The following is a 21,872-nucleotide window of genomic DNA, read 5'->3' as shown; positions in this document are numbered from 1 at the left end:
AAATGGGAAAAAGATGAGCTGGCTCACTTCTGCCTTTTTGACTTCAGTAGTAGGAAGATTGGTTCCAAATTTTGGCAACAATATTTGAGATTAATATAATTCAATGTTTGTGCGAATTATTCCACTTAGACCTATTTTGGTTGTAACAGCTCTGTAATACAGCTAGCTCTAGAATACTCAGGGAAATAAGCAAAGCAACCACGAGCACCAAGTGCAGAGGAGGTTGCACGAGATGAGCTGAGCATGCATTTAAAAACTCTGACTGGTTATTCTAAAATTTGTTTGGAAACATTTTAATACTGAACACTGCATAAAATCCTCTCATCGCCTCTTTGAGGTGAATGAATAAAGATTATTATTCCCATTTTACAGCTAAAAAAACAAAGATGTTAAGTGTTATTTTCCAAGGCCACACGGAAGGCCACTGGCAGGCTGGGGATAAGACCTCATAAATTCCTGGCTGCAGCCCCACGCTCTGTCCACTGACAATGGTGACTCTGTGTGCAGATGAGCTGCCCTAGCTCAGCGCAGAGGAAAGCACAGGTTAGCTAGGATGGATGTAATTAATACAGTGATTAATGTAAAAACACTTGGAAAGAATTTTGCAGGAACTGCAGGGGTTTCATAAATGCAGCCACCTGAGGATTTGTGGGGGTTATTTCTTGGGAAATGTGAGTGTGGCAGTGCAGGACACCCCTGAGCTCTCCTCTGGCACAATGCACAGCCTGGGTGTATTCAGCCTGGAGCAGGGTGGGATGGGCTGAGGGATGCTGGCTCTGCTCCGTGGCATCTGGAAATGCAACCAGGAGGGAGAGAAAACCCACATAAGCTGTAAACCAGTGTCAGCATCATAACAAGTGGTTGGACACTGACCATGTGTTAACTTGGTCAGAGTGAAAGAGGAACCTGACTACCACTGCAGAGAGCCTCTCAAATAGCTTAGAGGAGGGAAGAAAACCCAAACAGCTTTGAGGTAGCAGTTCAGGAAGAAGGTGCTATGGGGTGGATGCCTGCTACCTCACAGTTCAACTGAGACGGACTTTGCAATTTTGTATGTCTGAGAGATTAGCAGAGCTCCTGCTGCCTTCATTTGGGACAGGGCTTTACCTTTGATATTTTCATAAAATGATGCTCTCTTTATCTCTGCCATCTGACCTTTTCATGTCTAAGCTTGATGCAAGCAGGGGAGATGTTCTTGGTTTAGCCAGGATGGAAGTGCTGGTTCAGTCTGAGTCCGGTTTTTCTTTCTCTCTGTTTCCCATAAGGCAGCCTTGGAAGCTTAAGCTCAGGTTTATTCCTTAAATCTGGTGTTTGTCCTCACTATTTTGCTGTTGACCCTGCTGTTTCCCTGGAGGGAAAGGGATGAGCACCTCCACTTACCTCTGCCTCTCCCAGGAAGGTGCAAAGACTGTGGCTGAGAGCACTTGTGCCTGGCAATGCAAGGAAGTTGTTAGCTACACATTAGGGTCATGGAACAGCTGTGCTTGGAATGGACCTCTGGACATCATCTAGTCCAAGTGCCCTGCTCACAACAAGGTCACCTGGAGCAGGTTGTTCAGGACTTTGTCCAGCTTGGTTTTGAGTATTTCCAGAGACTCAATAACCTCTCTGGACAACCCTTCCCAATGTTTGGCCAGTCTTACGGTAAAACTACAGTAACACTCCTAAAGGCTTTTTTTCTTGCCCATTGCCTCTTCTCCTTTCTCTGGATACCACTGAGAAGACTGTCTCAGTCATCTTTATTCCCTGCCCAATAGGTTTTTGTATTTATTGAGATCTTCCTGAGCCTCCTCCAGCCTCTCCTTGTACTAGGTCACGAATGTGAGTTGAGTATCTTATTTTTCCACTGACATCGGTAGATGCAGAAGACCTGAATGAATCAGTGAGAATCAAGCCCTGACCTTACAGATGTGTCTAGAGGGAATTGTTGACCCCAGCATTTGGCCATATCCAGTAACCAGTTCTGCACAGGCTGAGTTGCAAGGCCAGGACCTGCATATGATGTAGCATTTTGGCAGCTGTTCATATTTTTGCACTGTTTTCATATGTTTCATATGGGGATAAAGAGACGAGATATTGCCCCTCCTGTTTTTTATCTGGGTGAATTGTTGAGTTCCCTTATATATATATTAGAGTTTATAATTTTCCAGTGTGTTTTGTTGGGACCTTGAACAACGTGGAGCTGACTGATAGCATAAACAGTACTTTGTACTCCTGATCTGCTTACATTTATACAGAATTAGATACTGAAAAATGTGTACAAACTGCTGCTGTAAGAAAGCTTACCAAATCCTTTGAATACAAAATGACAGTTTGCTGAATGAGCTATTTTTGTTAGTTTGGTTACCATGGACAGTCAATAATTGTATTTATTTCTCTTTTGCTTGTCTTGTTCAGGATGAGAGAATAATATATAAGTTCTAATCCAACATCCAATGAGCAATAGAAGTGCCAAGTAGAAGCAATGTAAACAGTGTGTTTTGCAGAAACTGTACACATTCAGGAAGGGAAAGTCATATGTTGAATTGTTTCCTGAACGTGTGCACTGCTGTGGTCCAACTTTTCCTACTATAGCTAGAAGCCTGTCATGTTAAGAATATTTCTGCTCCTCCTGGAGCTACTGAAGAGCTGCAAAGCCTTCTCCGTTGGTTCTCTTGGAGCACCACCTAATGGATGAGTTAGGAAAGGTCCCAAGCTTCTGACCAGCCTAAATTTTTTATGTTCTTATCGCAAAGTACTTGCTCAAAATCACTTTTGCAAAGTTTTACACAGTGATGTCAAATATCAGATAAATAAAACATTTGGTTTTTGTTGCCGTGCTGTGTGTGACACCAGTGTGTCTTTCACATGGACTGGCAGCTTGATCATTCTTGAATGTCTTGGGTAGAATATAGACTAAATTTGCAGTTTTCTTCTGAGATAACTTTGACATTGTTAAAGAAAAAAAAATTACATATTTCTTCCTTGCCCCACAATCTCCACAAGCATTTGAAGGAATTTCCACAGCTTCATGAATGACTTGTTCTTCAGTGTGCTCATATGAGAGAACAGATAGCTTCCCAAAGGATAATATAGATAGCAGAGAAGGTTCAGAGACCTCTCTGGATTTAAACCAGTTTTTACTGCCCTGCTTTGCCTCTTTGTATGAATGGTAGTTGCAACTCAGTTGTCTTCTATTTTTATTTACTTTTTTTTGGAATTTTTTTTTCCTGCTTCCATCTAAGAAGGAAGGGAGTGGAGAAGAAATGAAGATAGAACCAAAAAGAGGAAGGAAAATGTGCAGCATTGTAAGATGCTGAGTTTCCCAGAGAAAAGGCCTCATCTAGTTCTGTAGGGCAGACTGTCCTCGTCACCCTCTATGGTATCTCCTCGCCTGGGGGATGTTTTCCCAGCTGAGCCCTTTCCACTTCTTGGCCAACATCTCCATCTGTTTCCATCAGCAGTTCACAGATTTTTTGCTTTTCTTGCTGTGAGAAGGAAAGTTTCTCTTTCCATTGGCAGTTATCCTGCTGATCAGCTGAGTAATGCTCTCCACAGGCCTGCTGTCCTGCTTGGAAAGAGGTCCTTCCCAGCCAGGTCGGAGCTTCCAGCCAGCTGCAGGACCTGCGAGTTCCTGGCAGTGTGAGCCCTTTGCTGGCCAAGAGTAACACCTACACCTCTTCTCCATGTGCAGCCTGCTGGCCCCCAACTTCCCCTGTTTGCTGTGTGACAAAGAGGGATTTTACCTTTCAGCCCTTATTACTGCACACAGCTCATCTCTTTTCCTCTTTCTCATTTGCTTTGTCCATTTAATAAAGGGTTTGGCTCTGATGAAAGCCCACATTGACTTCCAAAAGAAAATATTATTAAGTGTTATCTGATATCTCTACAAGAGTAATTTTTGGACAATATCCTTCTAAAACATATGACATCTGCCCTGTCTACTAACAAGCTCTGCCTGGTTCCACGATCTCCTAAACTCCTTTCTTCAGGACAGCAGCATTTATCTGTAAAGGCAAGGCAGCTGGAAAAGTGGATAAAATTCTATATAAAGGCATGCCTGGCTTAGGAAGTCTTTGATCCAAAGACCACTGGAGCCTTGGAGGTTCTTTGGAGGGAAACACTCCCTCTGATTCCCTTCCCTGGCCCTGCCATTGCCTGCTGTGAAGAGAGGACCCTGGTGTTCGTGGTTCTTCAGTCTCAGCCAGTGCAGTTGCACAGCACAGTGAGCTTGACTCACTGATGGTTCCCTGGCCATGCAATATTTGCTGTTAGCACTGTTGGAGCCTTTCTGACCTGAAAGTCTTTGGCAAATTGCAGAAAGTGGGTGTTCAGGTGAAAATTTGCTAGGAATCAAGTGGGTTTCTCTTTTCAGGCTGCTGCATTTCAGTGAGGAAAGACAAGGGATTAGTGACCAGATTATTTGAGTGCTCAGTGGTCTTGGAGTACTCAGCAGGCAGACTCAGTTTTTCCTCTGACTCTTTGAAGTCCTCCTCATGTACAGGACCTAGACTTGCTACTTACATTCATAGCACATGGACACTCAAAATAATTGACTTCCTACTGGATGTCTTGTTTCCAACTTAAAGAGCAGTAAGGCTCAGTTTTATAATGTTAAAGTTGTGTCATTGGCAAAAATGTTGGGTCAGCTAAAACATGTTTTATAGCACTTGTGTGGTCTCAGTTTCCCCTTTTATGTGAAAGGGTTTTTTCTTTCTCCCTATTGTGTTGGATGCAAAAACCCCACAATGCTCCACATTATCCAGTTGGTACAACTTCATTTGCTTGAAGACAAACTCTAAAATCAGTGTTTTGATAAGTAAGCATTGAGGTTCTCTTGGACTGAGCCTGTGGTTTTGCTTTTGGAATGGACTCAGAATACAGTGAGAGAGTTGTTGACTCGTGGCAGATGCCAGGGCAGTGCCTGAACCACGGGAGCTGCTGCTCTGCTGTGCCAGACTGCTCTGGCCCCTGGCAGACTCGGTGTTAATCAGAGCAGTGCTGTAACCTGCTCTCTTAGTTCATTCAGAGACAAACATTTTGCTTTTGTGATGGACTCCACTGACAAGGGTTTGGTTTAGTGGGCAGGGAAGAGATGACAGAGGACAGCTATAAAGCAGTGGTTATTAGGAAATAATTAACATTTTATTTTCTATGCTTTTTTTGCTGATTATGCAAATTCAAGACTTCTTTTCAAATAATTGGATACCCTTAAACAAAGCATATGTTGATAGGGTGTATGTTTTCATTGTTTTCTGATCATTGTGTCTTAAATGATGCAATTTTTCATTTGGTAGAATGTACACAAGGAGGTCATTATGAAATAAGGAAGTATTAGCAAACATCAGAAAATATTAGAAAACTAGAGGTTTCTCAACTTCATTTTACAGCATTCTTTGCTTTTGAGCCTTGCAGTCAGATTCTTTTATTGAAGTCCTTGAAGGAATTGCTCTTTTTTGTGCAGTTTTAGAGAAATAAGAGTGAAGGTGATATACTTAATTTTGTGCTTGTTTGCTTGTTTGTTTTTGTTTTACCACTGATAGATGTTATTAAAGACCTCAGCAACAGTCAAACCCTGTTTAACAGACTTGGATTTTTCTTGAAGAGCCAGGATTTTTCCCTGTATTAGTAACTCAAAGTTTGTTTAAGTATTTTCTTATAAATAGACAAAGATTCAATAAAGGCACCACAACTGTCCCACCATTTTAAATACAGTTATTAGCTCAATTTCCAAGGGAATTATGGCTGGAAGCAGTATGATCCAGCACAGGATTATATTACAACTTTTTCATTCCACAGTGGTATCAGAATCCAAACTGTGCGTCTATTTGGTTTATAAATTTGTTTTTCTGAACATTTGCAGAATTGTAATATCTTTGTTTTGCCAAAATCAGACCTCAGTTTGGCAGACACTTCTTTTATCAATTCCAGTTGTTCCTCCACAACCCTTTGAGGATTTTCTTTTTCATGTAGTCAATACTCTATGTACTCCATCATGCATTCAATTAGAGGACACGTCAAATACATCTGTATTTAAACATGAATTGTATTACTTCTCTCTTATTTTTGGCCTAGGCTAAGTTTTCCTCTACATTAAATATTTTGGAATGACAAATGCTTGCCGTACAGTATAGCATCTAAACTGTAGTGGGTTTTGTTATGATTACAGTGTTGTCATGGTAATGTAATTTTTGCAAATGAAAAGCCAGGGTTCACATCTGTAGTTCTTACAAATCCTGGAAGTCCTGAGACAGGTCAGTTAGTCATACATTTTACAGTATCCCACATACAATAAGCTTTCTAAAGTCTTAGCAATGCACAGTATCAAGCAGAATTAGTTGGGAGCTCCTAAGAAACTACTGGGAAAAAAAAAGCAAATTGGATTTTAAATACCTTTCTCTTCCTTGCTCAAGAGAGCTGTTCTTTGCACCTCACCTAACGCATCAGCTCACTGGAGCCAGCCAAGCCGTGTCAGTTCACCACCCATGTAGCGTGCTTTACATGGAGAATGGCATCTCTCAGTGGGAACTTGTGCTCTACCTTCTGAATGATCTTCAGATGAGTAATGGGATAAAGAAAATGCAATTTAAAAGACAGTCACTGAGAAAGTCCATTTCTAGAAGTAATGATTCAAGTACAGTTGAAAAAGTACTCTTGGTTTTACACCAACAGAGCATCCACGGTTGTGCCAAGATCTGACAGAATGGCCTAAACAGCTCCATTTCAGGACAAAAGCAGTGATGAACAGGACAGGCTGCTGGCTCTCTGCACTTGTTGTGATAGGCTTTTCTTGGCCATTAGGCATTGATCTTCCCCACACTGGGTCAGTCTCTCCTGGTTGAGACTATTGTGGTTTCAAAAATGACATGGACTCCATCAGGAACTGTATATCCAGACTGGAAGCAATGGTAAAGAGATTAGATAAAGTGATGTAAACTGATGCCAGGGTGGCATAGAAATAATAAGAGTGCACAACCCAGTATCAGTTTTGTCGTTAAAATACCTATCTTTTAATTTCTTGTCCACTTTTTAATTTTGTCTAATTTTGTCTTAGATCTCATTAAATGCAGAAATCACAATCTAACCATGAACTTTAGATATTTTCTTCCTTTCTTGATGCAGTAAAATTTGTTTCTGAAGTGTAAATGTCTCTTAATTAAGAACCAACTTGTAATGGAAATGGAATGTTTAGTCAAGTGCCTGAAAAAGTTGGGAAAAAAATTGCCCACGCTTCTAATAAATAACTCTTGGTGTCTTTTTTCCCCTGTGTGACTGCAGTCGATGAGTCTGATAGAGATTGGGAACCCCTCACAAAGCCTGGAGAACGTGTGTCGCTGGGCCTACTTGCAGCAGAAACCCGACACTGGGCACGCCGAGTATCACGACCACGCCATCTTCCTCACCAGGCAGGATTTTGGTCCATCAGGCATGCAAGGTGTGTGTCTGGGTTTGGTTTGCATTTGCATTTATTTCCAAGCCTGGCTAACCATGTAAAGTTTAATTGTATCTCTTTTGCTGTGCTGTGCTCAGTGTTTTCTTTCCCCAAGAGCTCTGCGTTGGGCCATTTTCAGTTGTAACTGCCTTACTTCTTATTTGATTCTTTCTTACTGATTACCTGTTGGATCATTTCTGTGTTCTTACTGAACCAAAGAAAATGGGATACATATGTAAACAGTCCTGGAAAGGCCCAAAGATTAATGAATAGATTTTGTGTTTAAAAAGTTCCAAAGCTGTTGCTGTGTTACAGCTGAATTGCAAAAAATGTGGTTATGGAGAGGTCTGGAACATCAGGGCCAAGCACTGTCCCCTTTTTCCTTTTTTCATACCTCTGCCTCCTGTGAGATCAGGTTTTTCACCAGAGGGGAGAAATCTCGGAGCTTTCCCATTTATTTTGAGTTGGCCAGAACTGCTGTCAACACAGGGCTGGGGTTTGCTCCCTGAGGGCTGGTGTTGGGCTCCGCCTCACAGCAGCACGTGGTGTTCTTTGCCTCTGTTGTCTTATGCACTTAGAAAAGGCAATTGTAGGATGGTCCAAGAGGTGACAAGAATTTTCTTGGAGAGCCAGGAAGTTTTCATTTGTTCAAGGCTGGTTTCGTCTGTTTCCTAGATGAAGGATTCATTAAATGTTTGGGGGTAGAGGTCTTGAGAGGACCACTTCAACTATACTCCTTGTGTCACAACAAAGGACAGGGCTCACCCTAGAGCTTCCCACCACGCTGATTTTTCTGTACTTGCTCATTTTGTGAAATCCTTGGTGTTTCTCTCAGGCTATGCTCCCGTCACTGGGATGTGCCATCCTGTCCGCAGCTGCACTCTCAACCATGAAGATGGTTTTTCATCTGCATTTGTGGTGGCTCATGAAACTGGACATGTGTGAGTACAACTGGACATCTGTGTTGTGCTTTAAATGGCTTTTGGTACACAAAAATGCTGATGACATTGAACAGATGCAATTGATTTTAAGAAACAATATTTAGGGTTAGCTCTGGCTTCAGGTCCCAGCTCTCACAAAGCTTTTTTAGTGATCTTAAGTAAGCTTTATATTTTGGGATTTTCAAATGGGAAAAAAGAACTAATACCAAAATATCTTCCAGGGCTGCTGTGGGACTAGACTGAATGATGTATTGTAGTCTCCTGGTGGAAATATAAAGTACCCATAATAAAGAAATATGAATTCACTGAGTCAGTGGAACACAGTATTCTTGCAAGCAATCCATACTAAATAAGCTCATAATCTGTATATGCTACTGCTGATAAAGGAAACAATACTGTATAGAAGCGAGGTGCCAAGCACTGCAGTTACAACTGTTCTGTATCTCTCATATAAAAAATGCAATCATTTTACCTGTTGACGTGATTTGAGCCCATGCCCGGGCAGCAGTTGTCAGAGCTTTGATTTTTCCCAGATCTTTTTAGTTTCCCTGTTTTCCCTCCAGAGAACTCCCACTGATTTCCCATTTTCTGTTTGGTAGAATAACAGATACCAGAAGGCTTTTTCTGAACTGTTTCCATCTATTCTATTTTCCCTAAGAAAGCCTGCAGCCCCTTTCTCTTTTTTTAAAAAATCAAGTGCCAAAATTTATTGAAATCACCATAAACATATCTTAGTTAGACAGAGACATCTATTTGACACTCAGATAGTATTTGATTCTAGAATTTTTGAATTAGGAATGAAAAGAACACAGCATGGTCTTTAAAAGAGTCACCACTGCAGAAAGTTTTACTCCCTCAAGTCATATTCAGCCCCAGTCTGTTAATTTGGTTTAGCTATGGACAAATATTGCCCACGTTAGTCCAATAGTACTTTTTAAAAGTATGATACAAGATCCTAACAAAGGAAAGTAGCAAATATATTCATAATAAATCCAAAAAGAAATTTTAAACTATCTGTAATTTGGGGTAATTTTCTAGAAAGCATCCACCACTTTCCAGGCTGTTTCACATTTAAACAATGTGGGATTGCTCCTGGGCACCAGCAGCAGCTTGTCTGAACTAGCTTTCTGTGTGGTGCCTTCCTTTATTTCCATGCAAAGGAAATGTCTGCAGTTGCAAAATACTTTGAATCAAGCTAAGGTGTGATTTTTTTAGAAGTTATATAAAGCCCTGAATAGCTCCAGATTAGAGCCTGGGAACGTTTCTGTTAGTATTCGTGGAGGGTGGGCAGGCTCAGTAATTCAGAAATGGATTCATGTTTAGCTATAGTAATTCACAACTGGGCATGTGCACAAAGCCCACAAAAGGCATTTTTAAGTTTTTTTCAAAAGTGGATTAGGCTAATGACATGAAAGTACTCTCCAGGGTCAATCCTTCCATGTGGCAGTTACTCCAGACCAGCTGTTTATCTCCAGCATCACCCTTATTCTCCATGCCTTTGCTCATGTGAACGAGGGCCATGGGACTTCAGAACCGTGCTGCCACCAACCCCTGGTGACATGGGGAGGAGCAGCCCTTGGAGCCCACCCGCGACATCACCGCTGTGTCTCTGTGTGTGTGGGGCAGTTTAGGAATGGAGCACGATGGCCAAGGGAACCGCTGCGGGGACGAGGTCCGGCTGGGCAGCATCATGGCCCCCCTGGTGCAGGCTGCCTTCCACCGCTTCCACTGGTCGCGCTGCAGCCAGCAGGAGCTGAACCGCTACCTCCAGTGAGTACCGCCGGGCAGCCCCCGCCCTCCGCGAGGGCGCGCGTGGGCACGGCTCTGCGTCTCGCCTTCGCTTTGTTGGCAGCCTGTCACATTCATGTTTTATGAAAAATCCCTTCACCCAGGATTTTTCTCCTGGGAAGCTGAGAAGCCTCAGAGAAAAGGGAAACCATTATTATCTCATTTGCTTCTCCTGTGTTTTGCTCATGTGGAATGTGTTTGGAGATTGTTTACTGCAGGTGAATGTTTCATTGGTTTCTGCTGTGAGTTGTTTTGACTTGTTGGCCAATCAATACCAAGCCATGTCGGGACTCTGGAGAGAGTCACAAGTTTTCATTATTATCTTTTTAGCATGCTGTAAGTATCCTTTCTGTATTCTTTAGTATAGTATAGTATTCTTTAATATAATATAGTATCATAAGATAATAAATTAGCCTTCTGAGAACATGGAGTCAGATTCATCATTCCTTCCTTCATCAGGGCACCCTGCAAATACAGTATCAGCCCATTCTACATTATTCTCATTTCATTGATGTCTGTTCATTTTCTGGACAATGAGGGTGTATTTGCTGTCCTCTCAGGGGTGATGGAAGGCACAGTTATGAATCTCATTTCTAACTTTCCTCCCTCCCTACTCCAACCTCCAGCTGAGCGCTGCCTTGGCTACCCAGCAGTGTTGTGTCTGTCTTGCCATTTGTTGCTTATGATACCTGTCAGAGACAAGATGGTGCTGCCTAGAGAGGAAAATCTGCCCTTTAAGTGCTCAGGGCTTTTCTTGGCTTTAGTAGATATCCGAAGAGCACACATGGTTCCAGAATCAGTTCTTCAGTTGTTAATTTTTCTTTCAGTACCTTAAGTGCAAAAGCTATTTAAACAGCTTGATCCATGCCCCTTGCCTTCCTTTTTGGACCTGACACTTCAGGCATTAGATCTGTGTGGAGTTCCCTGACAAATTCTATTGTTTATGACCTTTTTTTTGCTCCTTACAGAAAAAACCCTCCCCTTGTTATGTGCAAGTTGTACAACAAATATGGGGAAACTACTACCATAACCAGCAAAAGCTGAAAATGAGTAGGAAAAAAGTGCAGCAAAATGCATGAAGTAAACATGAGTCAGTCTTTTTGTCAGTATTTTTATTATCATAGATATCTTAGGTGTGGCAATAAAGAATAAAAACATTCTGAAGGATGTTTGATTGTTTCAATTAGCAGGATCCTCCAGAGCTTTAGCCATTAAATAAAAATCATCTGGCCTAGAGGGCTGCTTTATGTTCTTTTAAATACAACTATTTATAAAATGTCTTATAACAAAGCAGAATGATGGTTTGCTTTGAAGTAAATCTAACCTCAAAATTCTGCTTACAGCTATTGGTAACTTCAAGGCAACCTTAATGATTGCCAGGATAGGCTCGTGTATGGTGTCCTCATGTCTGTTAAATAACTGGGAGACCTTTCAGAGATCCTGTGGACTGTGCTGGTGTTGTGAATTAACCAATTCTTACACTGTGTTGACCATTTCGTGGGACTGGCATCAGTCCTTTGTGCTGGCATGACTTGGTCAGATGTAATTCTACAGGCTGTCCTCACTCCTTAGGAGCAGAGAAGACATTTCCATGTTGATAACACAGAAAGGAAACTTTGTTTAAACTATGGTTGGAGTTAGGAGCAATCAGGGGAAGCAGAGAGAGGGAACAAACCCAACTGAAGTCTGTAAATGAGTCACTGCTTCTCAGGGAGGACACAGGGAAACCGTAAGCTCAGTGGTATTCTGGGCTGGTTACCCTGGCCTCTGCTTTTGAAACCTCATTTGAGAGACAGCTGCAGGCAGCAAGAAATTCCGCAAATGGAAAATTAATTAAACTTTCTTTTCTTCCTGGTCTCATGTGGATTCTTCCTTTGATTCTTTTCACATAAGGGGCCTGGAGACTGATAGGAATTTACCTGCAAGCTAAATGGAAATTACAATGGAAGGGCTTCAAAAAAAGATGTGTAGAATTCACTGAAGGTAGATACAACATGCTAAAGTGAATGTGACCGTAATTGCAATATTAGCTGCTCTTCAGGACCAGGATCTGAGAAATTGTAGGCTCTATTTTGTTTGGAACAAAAAGGCAATGAAACCACAAACACTGTGCAAGCCTCACAGCCCCATCTGTTCCTGTAATTGTTGCCTGTTGCAGTTCCTACGATTGTCTGCGGGATGATCCCTTCGAACACGACTGGCCCTCCCTTCCACAGCTGCCAGGGATTCACTACTCCATGAATGAGCAGTGCCGGTTTGACTTCGGTCTGGGATACATGATGTGCACAGCTGTGAGTACTTAACTTTAGCTTCTGCTGTTTCTCATCCAGGAGTGGTCTAAGTGTCTCTGAAATGTCCTTAAAAGGGACAGCGTAGTGAAGCCCACAAGGAAAGATGTTGTGCCTTCTTATCTGCAAGGATTAACAACTGAATGTTGACATATATGTTATTCTAAATATCTCTTGGTCTGTTTTTTTTTTTTTTTTAAAGCCGGAGTTACAGAAGTAATTATTGTGTAGTTTCATAAATATCTGTAGTTGCCAAGCAAACAAACTTGCTGTGTTATTGAGCCTCCTCTTGCTGGCAGCTGGTTATTTTGCTACAAAACTCCCACCCGGATGTGAAGGAGATGGATTTGCTGCCACATCTCGTAGTGTTAGCACAGGGCAGCATGCTTTTATGATCCAATTTTATGGAAAGTGTGATGCATTTTGATACCTTGCAAGAGAAAATAGGCATCACAGCGAGTAAAGCAACTTGTAAGGGCCCTTGATGACACGGCTGGCACTTGGGTATGAGGAAAACAAGAGGCAAAGTCTAAGTTTAAAGCAGGGCAAGATTAGTTCTATTCTCAGCGGACTGGCCTCAGAAAATAGAGTCTTCTGCAGCAGGGCTGTGTCTCCCACCTCCAGCTCCTCAAGTAGAACTAAATATTAAATGGAAAGAGATGTTTTCAGCTGCTGGGAGCTGCTGACACGTAACATTTCTGCTTTCATTCCCATCTGCAGGAATATATGTGCCGAGCAATGTCCCTAGATAAGAGATGAGAACCTTTACAGCACGAGCTGTAGTGTTGTGTCTTTACACAATTCCCTCTGATGCTGCCTTGGAAGAATGTCCCAGCCAAAGAGAATCTTTTCTTACAGCCATCCTCCAGAACCTGGGAGCTGGGGGCTTTCTATTCTTCTTAGTTCAGAATAGCCAAAAGCATGTCCAGACATCATAATTTAGTATGTTTTGTGGTGGGTGCTTCCCATCCTCTCCTATAGAAGCCTTTGCATTGTAGGTAAAATGCTGATTTATTCATTGGACTGGGGACCTGATCTCAAATTTCCATCCCCCTAAGAAGGGGATTACAACAGCTGAGCTGAAGTCTGAGCAGCTCATTTCCATCTCCCATGGGTGCACAAGGATTTTTTGCTTTGTTTGCCAAATGAAGCAGCCCCATTTGGAGAAGCTGTAAGAAAAGGCAGCATGTGTCTCACTGCCTGAGGAAGCTGGTTGGTCACTTGTGTAAAACTATTTTTGTTTGACTTTATTCCATCTCATGCAGATGGGATCTCGCCTCAGAGTCATGATTCTGTATGCTCAAATATTCAATCCACAGACATCACGGTGCTCCTCAGGGATCAGCACTAACAGCTGGCATTTTAAACTAGGAAAGGAAACCCCTCATCTGCAGCTTCTGCTGCAGTTTCCAGTGGGAACTCTCTCACAGCATCATCCACTCTGATTTTTTTCGTATGTTCCAGTTCCGTACATTTGATCCCTGCAAGCAGCTGTGGTGTAGCCACCCCGAGAACCCCTATTTCTGCAAAACAAAGAAAGGGCCTCCGCTGGACGGGACCATGTGTGCTCCAGGGAAGGTGAGAGCTGGTGCCCTGTGTACCCACACGCCTGTGTGTGTTCACGTGTGTTTGTGTGCAGCTGGGGATGTTCCCCTCGAAATCAAGAGGAGCAAGAGAAGAACCTGTCTGGAGGACCTGAGGTTTGCTAAGATGTGGGGCAAACTCCTGAGTGCAAGTGAAGTGCTGAGCATTAGCTCAGCTGGTTGGAGCATGATGTTAATAGCACATGGGTTTGATCTCTGTAGGGGCCATTCACTCCAGAGCTGGACTTGATGATCCTTGTGAGTCCCATCCAACTCAGAATATTCTGTGATTCTGAGCAGTGTGAGGGGAGGACATGCGGTGAGGGCATGGCCACTCTGGGACCATTAAACCCCATCCTCAGGCAGGTCGTGGCAGTATCTACCCCACGCACGTCTCTGTGGCAAAGCCAAAAATGGGGAAATTTCTGCTCTCCTATGACTCTTTTGAGGTCAGGGTGTTATGCTCGGACCAGTAATGTTGCCATGGTGCTGCCTGGCCTCCCCTGTGCAGAGAGCAGTGGGAGCTGGAGAAGCAGCCAAGCCACGGCCGCTGGAGCTTCCTGGAGGGAAGGGATGGATGTGGGAGCTGAGTGCCAGCTAGAGAGACCCCACATGACAGCACAGAGGGGCTGTGGGCAGAGAAGGGCATGTCTGTGGAGGTGGATTTGCAGGTTTGATGAGAGCCCAGGGAGGCACAAGGATGGTGGAGGGATGTGTGGGGTGGCAAAGGCTCAGAGAGCTCTGGCCGCGCAGCCACCGCGCTGGAGCTGCTCCCAGCCCCAGTTATCCTCCGTGGACATCACACTCTGCTCGCAGTGGGTCTGAACTCCAAGTCCTTTGAAGTCTGATGAAAAAAATCTGGCTTCCCTGGGCTTTGGATGCAGTGACTGAGGGGGAGAGGAAGATGTCGCTACTTGGAAAGGTTTTTTACAACCCAGTGTGTATGACATCATTTATGTGATAAATGAACCATATTAGCAGCTGCTGTTATGGTTTGAAAAGTCTTTTTTATGAAAAAGTTATGTTAAATTAATTCCCCAGCAAGTCACACTCTATTCAAACCACTCCCTTCAGGTTTTCTCTTCTTTAAATTATTCCTGTTACAAAAGCTTTGTTTCTTATTAAAAACAATTCAAAAAATAATTAGATTACAATCCAAAATTTTAGAAAATTTATTTGGATACACTTTTCTTTATCTTGATTTTTATATTAAAAATATTCATGACTCGTAGCTGAAAAAAAGAGTTATAGTCCATTTTGTTGCATCACCCACTTCCCTGAGCTATTCATTCATATTAGTATTTGAACAGAAATGAGGAGAAAAAAGGAATTTGTAACCCTACAGTTAAGGATCTGTCAGTGCTTCCATTATAAACAGTTTGTCAGGATATTATGCAACTCAGCTGTAAAAATTTTCTTTGGACTGGAACTTGGGATCCAAGGCTTCAGCAAGCTGTGCAGACAGCCAGGCTTTTGAGCTCTGCAGAGATGCAAGACAGTATGTGCACATTCTGAAGTTTCAGTAGATGATAGGACTCTGACTGTTTTATTCTCAAGGGAGCTGTCCCAGTTTTTCGATAAATAAACTTCCTGCCACCTTCTAGAAGAACCTGAGAAAATGATGTAAAATGAAAACCATTTTATTAGATAAGGCTCAGCAGTCTGAACTAAATGGTTTGGGTTCTTTAGAATAGTGTGAGTTCTGGAGGTTATATAGCTGACTTTTTGTGTCTGAGCTCAGCATTTGACCAGTGTATTTATTATATGTTGGTGGTTTTAATACAGGTACATCAGATCAATGCTTTTACATCTGTTCCTTTCCTTTTCATCCCTGCCCTTGATTTTGCCTTCCCCTGTTCACTCTCTTCACCAACTGGGACAATACCAGAGGTCCTTGCCTGAATGCATGGGGCTGTAAAATGCATTTATTGCCCAAAGCTGGGACTCATTTGCTGTGGGGCAACTTCATTTCAGGTACATCTCCCAGGATACCTCATCAGCACTTGAGAAAAACAGAAAATAATTTCAAACATGATCTCCTATTTTCTTTGGACTCATGCCAGAAAAGTTCAGAAACATAAGCAATTAAAGATGTTGATGGAGAAAGATTCATTTGTTTCCCACTTTAGAGAAAACTTGCAGTTTTCATGATTTCATACCACTAATTCCCAGGGCCTATTTTAAGCTCAAACCAATCACAACACTGCTGATGTGTCACAGAAACATCCTGGCTGTGCTGCAGCTGAGGGGACAGGATGCCAGAAATGAAAGTGGTGCTGGGGAGGCGAGCACGGCGTGTGGGGCGTGGATGTTCTCACCCAGGGCTGGTGTTCACATAACTGATAGCTGATCCCAAATCTAGCAAGATGCCATGGAGGAGAATCCAGTCCAGCTGCCTCCTTCCTAACTGATGGTCAAGGGGCAAGAACAGCCATGTGGGAGACGTGAAATCTGGAGCATATTTTTGGCAGGCAGGATGGGAAGGGGCATGTGTCCGCACACCCAGGCTGTCTCCTGGATGTCCCAGACACCAACCCTTGGAAAGGGAAGATGAGGCTTTCTAATGCTATCTATAGGTGTGTGTGTATGTGTTCAGGGAAGTATATATATTCATATAAATGTTTGTAAGCTCTTCTGTGCCTGTGATCATTTGAACTAAGTTGCCAAAAAAGTGAGGTTCTGCCATTTTGAAAACTTCTTAATAAGTCTTGTGCAAATGGACATACTGAAAACCATTATGTTAATTGGCAGCAAACTAATAATTTGCTGGGTTTAAAGATAAAAATTAACATATTCTCCTGAACCTTCCCTGTTAGAAAAGAAAACTACTATTTTGACAGAATCCTAAAGGAAATAGAATAATTTATACTGCTCCCAGCTTGATTTTTTAAAACCAGATTGAGTTTTCAACAGCAAGAGGGAAGTTTTTATCAGTTTTGTGAGGCTTTGATGATGCAGCCACTTGCAATGGTCACATTACCTTCCATGAAATAACTCTGATGTGTAAAGTTAAGCACATGGAGGTTCAGAGTCCTACTGTGCAGTCACAGACACTCCATGAACTGCTATAGTAAACCATGCAGACAAGACATAACTGTGCAAAGCTTAACTCTGCCTAGCATTCTGTAGATTGAAAGAAAACATATGCTGTCAGCTGATAATTTATTTACTTATATACAATTCTGTCAGCTCTACCATTAGCCTCAGGCTTCTGAATCCAGGCAATCTTCAGAAATCTATCATCAATTTTTGTTATTCCATTTTTTAAAAATATTACTCTTCTGGGGAGACATTTATGTCAGCTGAAGTAGCTAACTGCTCTCCACAGGGTAGAAATAAAACCCAGAGTCAGTCACGCAGGGAGATCACATGTTTGAGTCCATCTGCTTGCTGCAGTGACTAACATCAAGGTTTACACCACCTGAGTCTCCTATTTTTTCTTTTCTTGGAGAGAGGTTAAGAGCCTGGTAGCTGCCCCTGCCAACCAAGCTGATGTTGCTCTTGGATTTGGCTTCTGTGCCAAGGATGCAGCACAAACCTAGCAGGCCTTCTCTTTGCTTGCACTGTGCTAATGAGATGATCTCAGTAAAACTTGGAATGATTTTTTACTCTGTCAGAAAAGGAAGGGAATGATTAAATACTGAAATAAATAGATATTTTTGAGAAGAAAGATGGACCAAGAAAAGAGGGTTCTGAAAACACCAATGTGTACTCAAAGCAATCCAGTTAATTTCCCACTGAGAAAGCTGACCTCAGCTTCTCTTGGAGACAGGAGACAGATGGGTGAGTGTGTGCTGTGTTAGTCACCACAGAAACGGAGAATACTTGCTTCTCCACTGAAGAAACTTTTACTGCCTCAGAGTAGTCCTCAGTATTGGAAATTTCAGTTCATCCCTTGCAACCAATTATTTTAAACAGATGGAGCAGAGCGGGCCAGCCTGCGTGTGATGGGGAATGCAAATAAATCAGAAACCCCCTGCTGATGGGACCCCAGGACAGTGAGGAGAACTGAGCACCCCAGCCTTGGTGCAGTATGAAGAGTTACTTGGTAGATACTGGAGGAGATCAGAGAGGTGCCCATTGCTGCCCAATATAAAATAGTTACAGATACCCACAGAAGATCTTCAAGTCTTTTCTTGGAAAATTGACTTGCAGATGTGTTAAGCCCACAGGAACACACTGGCTCTTTTTTTGGCATCCACAGCAGTTGTTTCAAAGAACTGCTGAAAACAGCAGTGGAATGTTTTACTGCAAGAAATTTAAGCTCCCTCTCCTGGAAATTGCACTTGTTTTGGACTGCCCTGTTTGCCAGAAAAAGAGGCAAGACTGCAAGAAGTCATCTTCAACTAAGAAAACAATTTGCATTTACCCATTTTTTTCTCATTTTAAAAAAGAATTGCTTTAATATGCTTCATTCTTTAAGTGAAACCCCCTGTTTATGAAGGGAATAGTGCTTGAAATTGGCTCTTTTCCACCTCATTATGTAGTTAATGTAGTAGCAATAGGAAGGGTTGGCTTTAAGTTACTTTATTACACTGGAGACTGCTCTGTCTCTGGTTTTACCTTCTCATGCATTTTCTTGCATGGATCTGCACAGAGTAAGATTCATTAGTGAATCATTTTGTTTTCTGTAGGCTCTATTCTTTTAATACACAAAAAAAAAGGCAGAGCTGGGGATGACTCATTTTACACAAATGCTTCTCTCCTAATAGCTCTGCCTCAGCTTCCCAACAATCAGCATCTGACCAGCTTCTCCACTAAAAATCAGTGCTGCTCTTCTCTTTACACAGCAAAGTCAATAACACCATTCCATGTTTGCTTTCCAGTTCAGGGACCAGTCTCAATCAGAGGGAGTTTATTAGAGGTTGTTGCAAACATACATCCTGTTATTCCTGACTAAAACAGGGAAAAGAGGCTGGGAAACACAGTGCCATCACATGTCTCTCCCTCTCCTCCATGAGTCCAAGCACTGGATTCTGGATCATCCCACAATGAACATAGGCTAAATGGCTCCTGAAATAGATTTGGTCACTGCTGTGGAACTTACACCTGAGAGATGCAGCAGCCTGATGAAAGGATGTATGAGCAATCACAGATCAGGAGCTGTCACTTCACATCTGCTTCCAAGCCCAGCTGAAATGTCTATTGACAAGCTGAGACATTGCCAGCTTCCCCCGCGTCGCTGAATGGTCCCCTGGCAGCGCAGGGACCCACGACTCAAACTGTTTGTTCAAACAAACCTCTCTAAAGCCGTAAGTAAACAGTCCCTGAAGGGTACAGCCCTAAGCTTCTAAACCAAAAAAAGCAAAGGACATATTAGCATTTTGCATTTCTTTCATGCTTTGCTGAATTATCTCTTGTTCTGTCAAACATCTAAGAAAAATCTGCCCATTACAGCTCTGGAGCAGGATTGGTATAATTGGCTTTGTGGTAACTCATCTATTTCAATAGGTTTTGACTTTGAATATCTGAAGTCATGGGAAAGAAAAAAATAGTTGAAACCTAATTTCTACTCTCTCTTCTACTCCTTGTCCAACCAAATCAGCCCCAAAATAAATTGCATGAATAAAGAGCCAGTCACTGAGCAGATTAGTGAACCAGTAAGCTGTGCCTTGTCACCATTCTAATGATTCTCTCTTGAAATTCAGCATTATTAATGAATATCCTTCACTTTTAGATTTGCCTTCCAGATCACTAATCACTCTGTGCTCAAGAAAGCTCTCCTGTTATATATCTTCTGATTTTGTTTTTGCTGGCAGCATGCGTTTAGCCATATGCTTGTCTTGTGCAGCCTGCCAAATTCCTGCGTTCCAGGGCTTGTTAAGCTGTGTAAAATGTTGTTGTTGACTTGAATGTTAAGGAAAGTAAGTGACTGATTTCACTTGTTGTTGCAGCCATCTGTGCTCCTGAGCCAGAGCTCTCATCCCAGCAGTAACCGTTAATGCAGACGAACTGTGACAGCCTCATGCAAAGTCGTTTGTTTGCTGGAATATATTTTCCAGCACCCACACTTCATCAGTAGACTTTTATGAAAGCAGAAATAGTACTGAAAGGGGCCAGAATCTTGTGATCCTTGAGAAGAATTCTTTGTGACTTCAGCTGAGAAAAAATTCCATGGTTAGGGACTGGAGAAATTGGTGGAAAGGCATTGACAGGTTTCTTTAACAGGAGATGGCATAGAGATGATCAGTACTGGAGCTATGAAGGCTTTTAAAGAAATAAAATTAATCCCTTAATAGTTTGGAGAATGTAGCAAATTCTATGTTTCAACTGCTTTTGAAACAATGACTGTATTAAAAACCAGGTAAAAGAAAGGAGAAAGTGTGGTAGGGTGTGATGAAGTGTGGAGCTGTAGGACTGCTCAGGGCTGTCCTAAGGAGTGCCTCCTGTTTTTCTGGTCAGGTTTACCATGAGACCTATAGAGAGACACTGCAAAAGCTTTTAATTAATAGCATTAATTAAAAGCATTAGTTGAAAGCATTAATGGTCTACAAGGTGAGCTTGCTTTAATTCCATGACACTTTGATGATTACATTTATTAGAGGAATGTGTGTGTGGATTTGGGAGCGGCTGGGCAGGATGGTGCTGTGGCCAGAGCTCCTGACAGTGCTGCCTGGAGAGGCTGTAGGCAGTAGTGGAGGCAGGATTTTACTGTTAGCCTCCAAGATTTGGGATTCTGCCATTTCCCTTAAATGATATCCCTGCTGCAGACAGGTAATGAGGAAATGTAACACTGAGAACAGTTTAACAAACTTGGTAGGCTTGAAACCTGCATGCACACATGTGCATACTGACATGTAAGGCTGTAAAATCTGAGTGAGTTTGGGATCATGGGAACAATCTGACAGCAAGTCCCTCCCTCTACTTTCTATGGGAGAGGTGAAAAAAATCCAGAACTCGTGCCGAAAATGAAAATGTGTGTTACAACAGCTTCTCATCTGATGTAAGTTAATCATCTAATCATTCTGACATCTGATTCTGTCTTTCAGCATTGCTTTAAAGGTCACTGCATCTGGCTCACACCAGACATCCTGAAGCAGGATGGACACTGGGGAGCATGGAGCAAGTTTGGCTCTTGTTCCCGCACGTGTGGCACCGGGGTGAAGTACAGGACCCGGCAGTGTGACAACCCACAGTAAGTGACACCCCACTGATGTGGGGTTCCACTCATGTGCAGAGGCTGCACAGGGAGGATCCTCAGTGCCTGGCCAGTGCAGCAGTGCAGGAAAGGATGCTGGATGGTGCTTGTTAAATATGACCCATAGCAGAAGTTGTCAGACATTCTACTTTTGGCACCCTTAGCAAGTCATGAATCATCTTTATTTCTCAGTTTATCCATCCATTAAACTGGTTATGCAGTTACAAGGGCTAATACAATACTGTGTAAAGCATAAGTAAAAGTTTAGGGTCCTATATATCTCATTTTAAAATGGGAGTATGAAATAATATAAGTGATTTACTGGATTTTTTAAAACCTTTAAAAAAGCTTTCTTTAATCCACCTTTTAAGATATTTCAACAAGTAGGTCTTAAAATATTTTCAAACTGTTTTTATTCCAAGTTGGAACAAAGCTCCTGAGGTCAGAACTTTCCCCAAAGTTAATTTTAGGAATTTTGAATTGTCTTGCTTTAATAACTTATGTATGGGTCATCTAGATAATGCAGAATGATTCCATTTCAGTAACAGGGGAAATAAAGCATAGTTATAAAGATTGGTGTATATATATATATATATATATATATGATAGGAAATGTGTAATTATTGCTATCTTAGTGTGGTATCATAAAATGCCAAGATCCTAACAGCAAGGACTAAAACAATTGTTGGAATTAAATTATTTTAACAGAGCGTGTATTTTTAA

At 42.1% G+C, this 21,872-nt stretch overlaps 1 protein-coding gene across 3 annotated transcripts in view; it reads left to right on the top strand.

The window, feature by feature from the left end:
* The window catches only part of ADAMTS2 (ADAM metallopeptidase with thrombospondin type 1 motif 2), a 175,618-nt gene that overhangs the window by 129,474 nt on the left and 24,272 nt on the right, over positions 1-21,872 (top strand). For all 3 annotated transcript variants that reach the window (XM_038149866.1, XM_038149867.1, XM_038149865.1), the window contains 6 exons: positions 7,258-7,414; positions 8,247-8,352; positions 9,979-10,122; positions 12,299-12,431; positions 13,893-14,006; positions 21,001-21,146. In XM_038149866.1, the coding sequence (XP_038005794.1) occupies positions 7,258-7,414; positions 8,247-8,352; positions 9,979-10,122; positions 12,299-12,431; positions 13,893-14,006; positions 21,001-21,146 (800 nt within the window). The remainder of the gene's footprint in view (positions 1-7,257; positions 7,415-8,246; positions 8,353-9,978; positions 10,123-12,298; positions 12,432-13,892; positions 14,007-21,000; positions 21,147-21,872) is intronic.

Source organism: Motacilla alba, chromosome 13, assembly GCF_015832195.1.
Source record: "Motacilla alba alba isolate MOTALB_02 chromosome 13, Motacilla_alba_V1.0_pri, whole genome shotgun sequence".
NCBI classification, from domain to species: Eukaryota; Metazoa; Chordata; class Aves; order Passeriformes; family Motacillidae; genus Motacilla; species Motacilla alba.
Note: the sequence above shows the minus strand (reverse complement) of the source record. Positions and strands in the feature narration are given on the sequence as shown.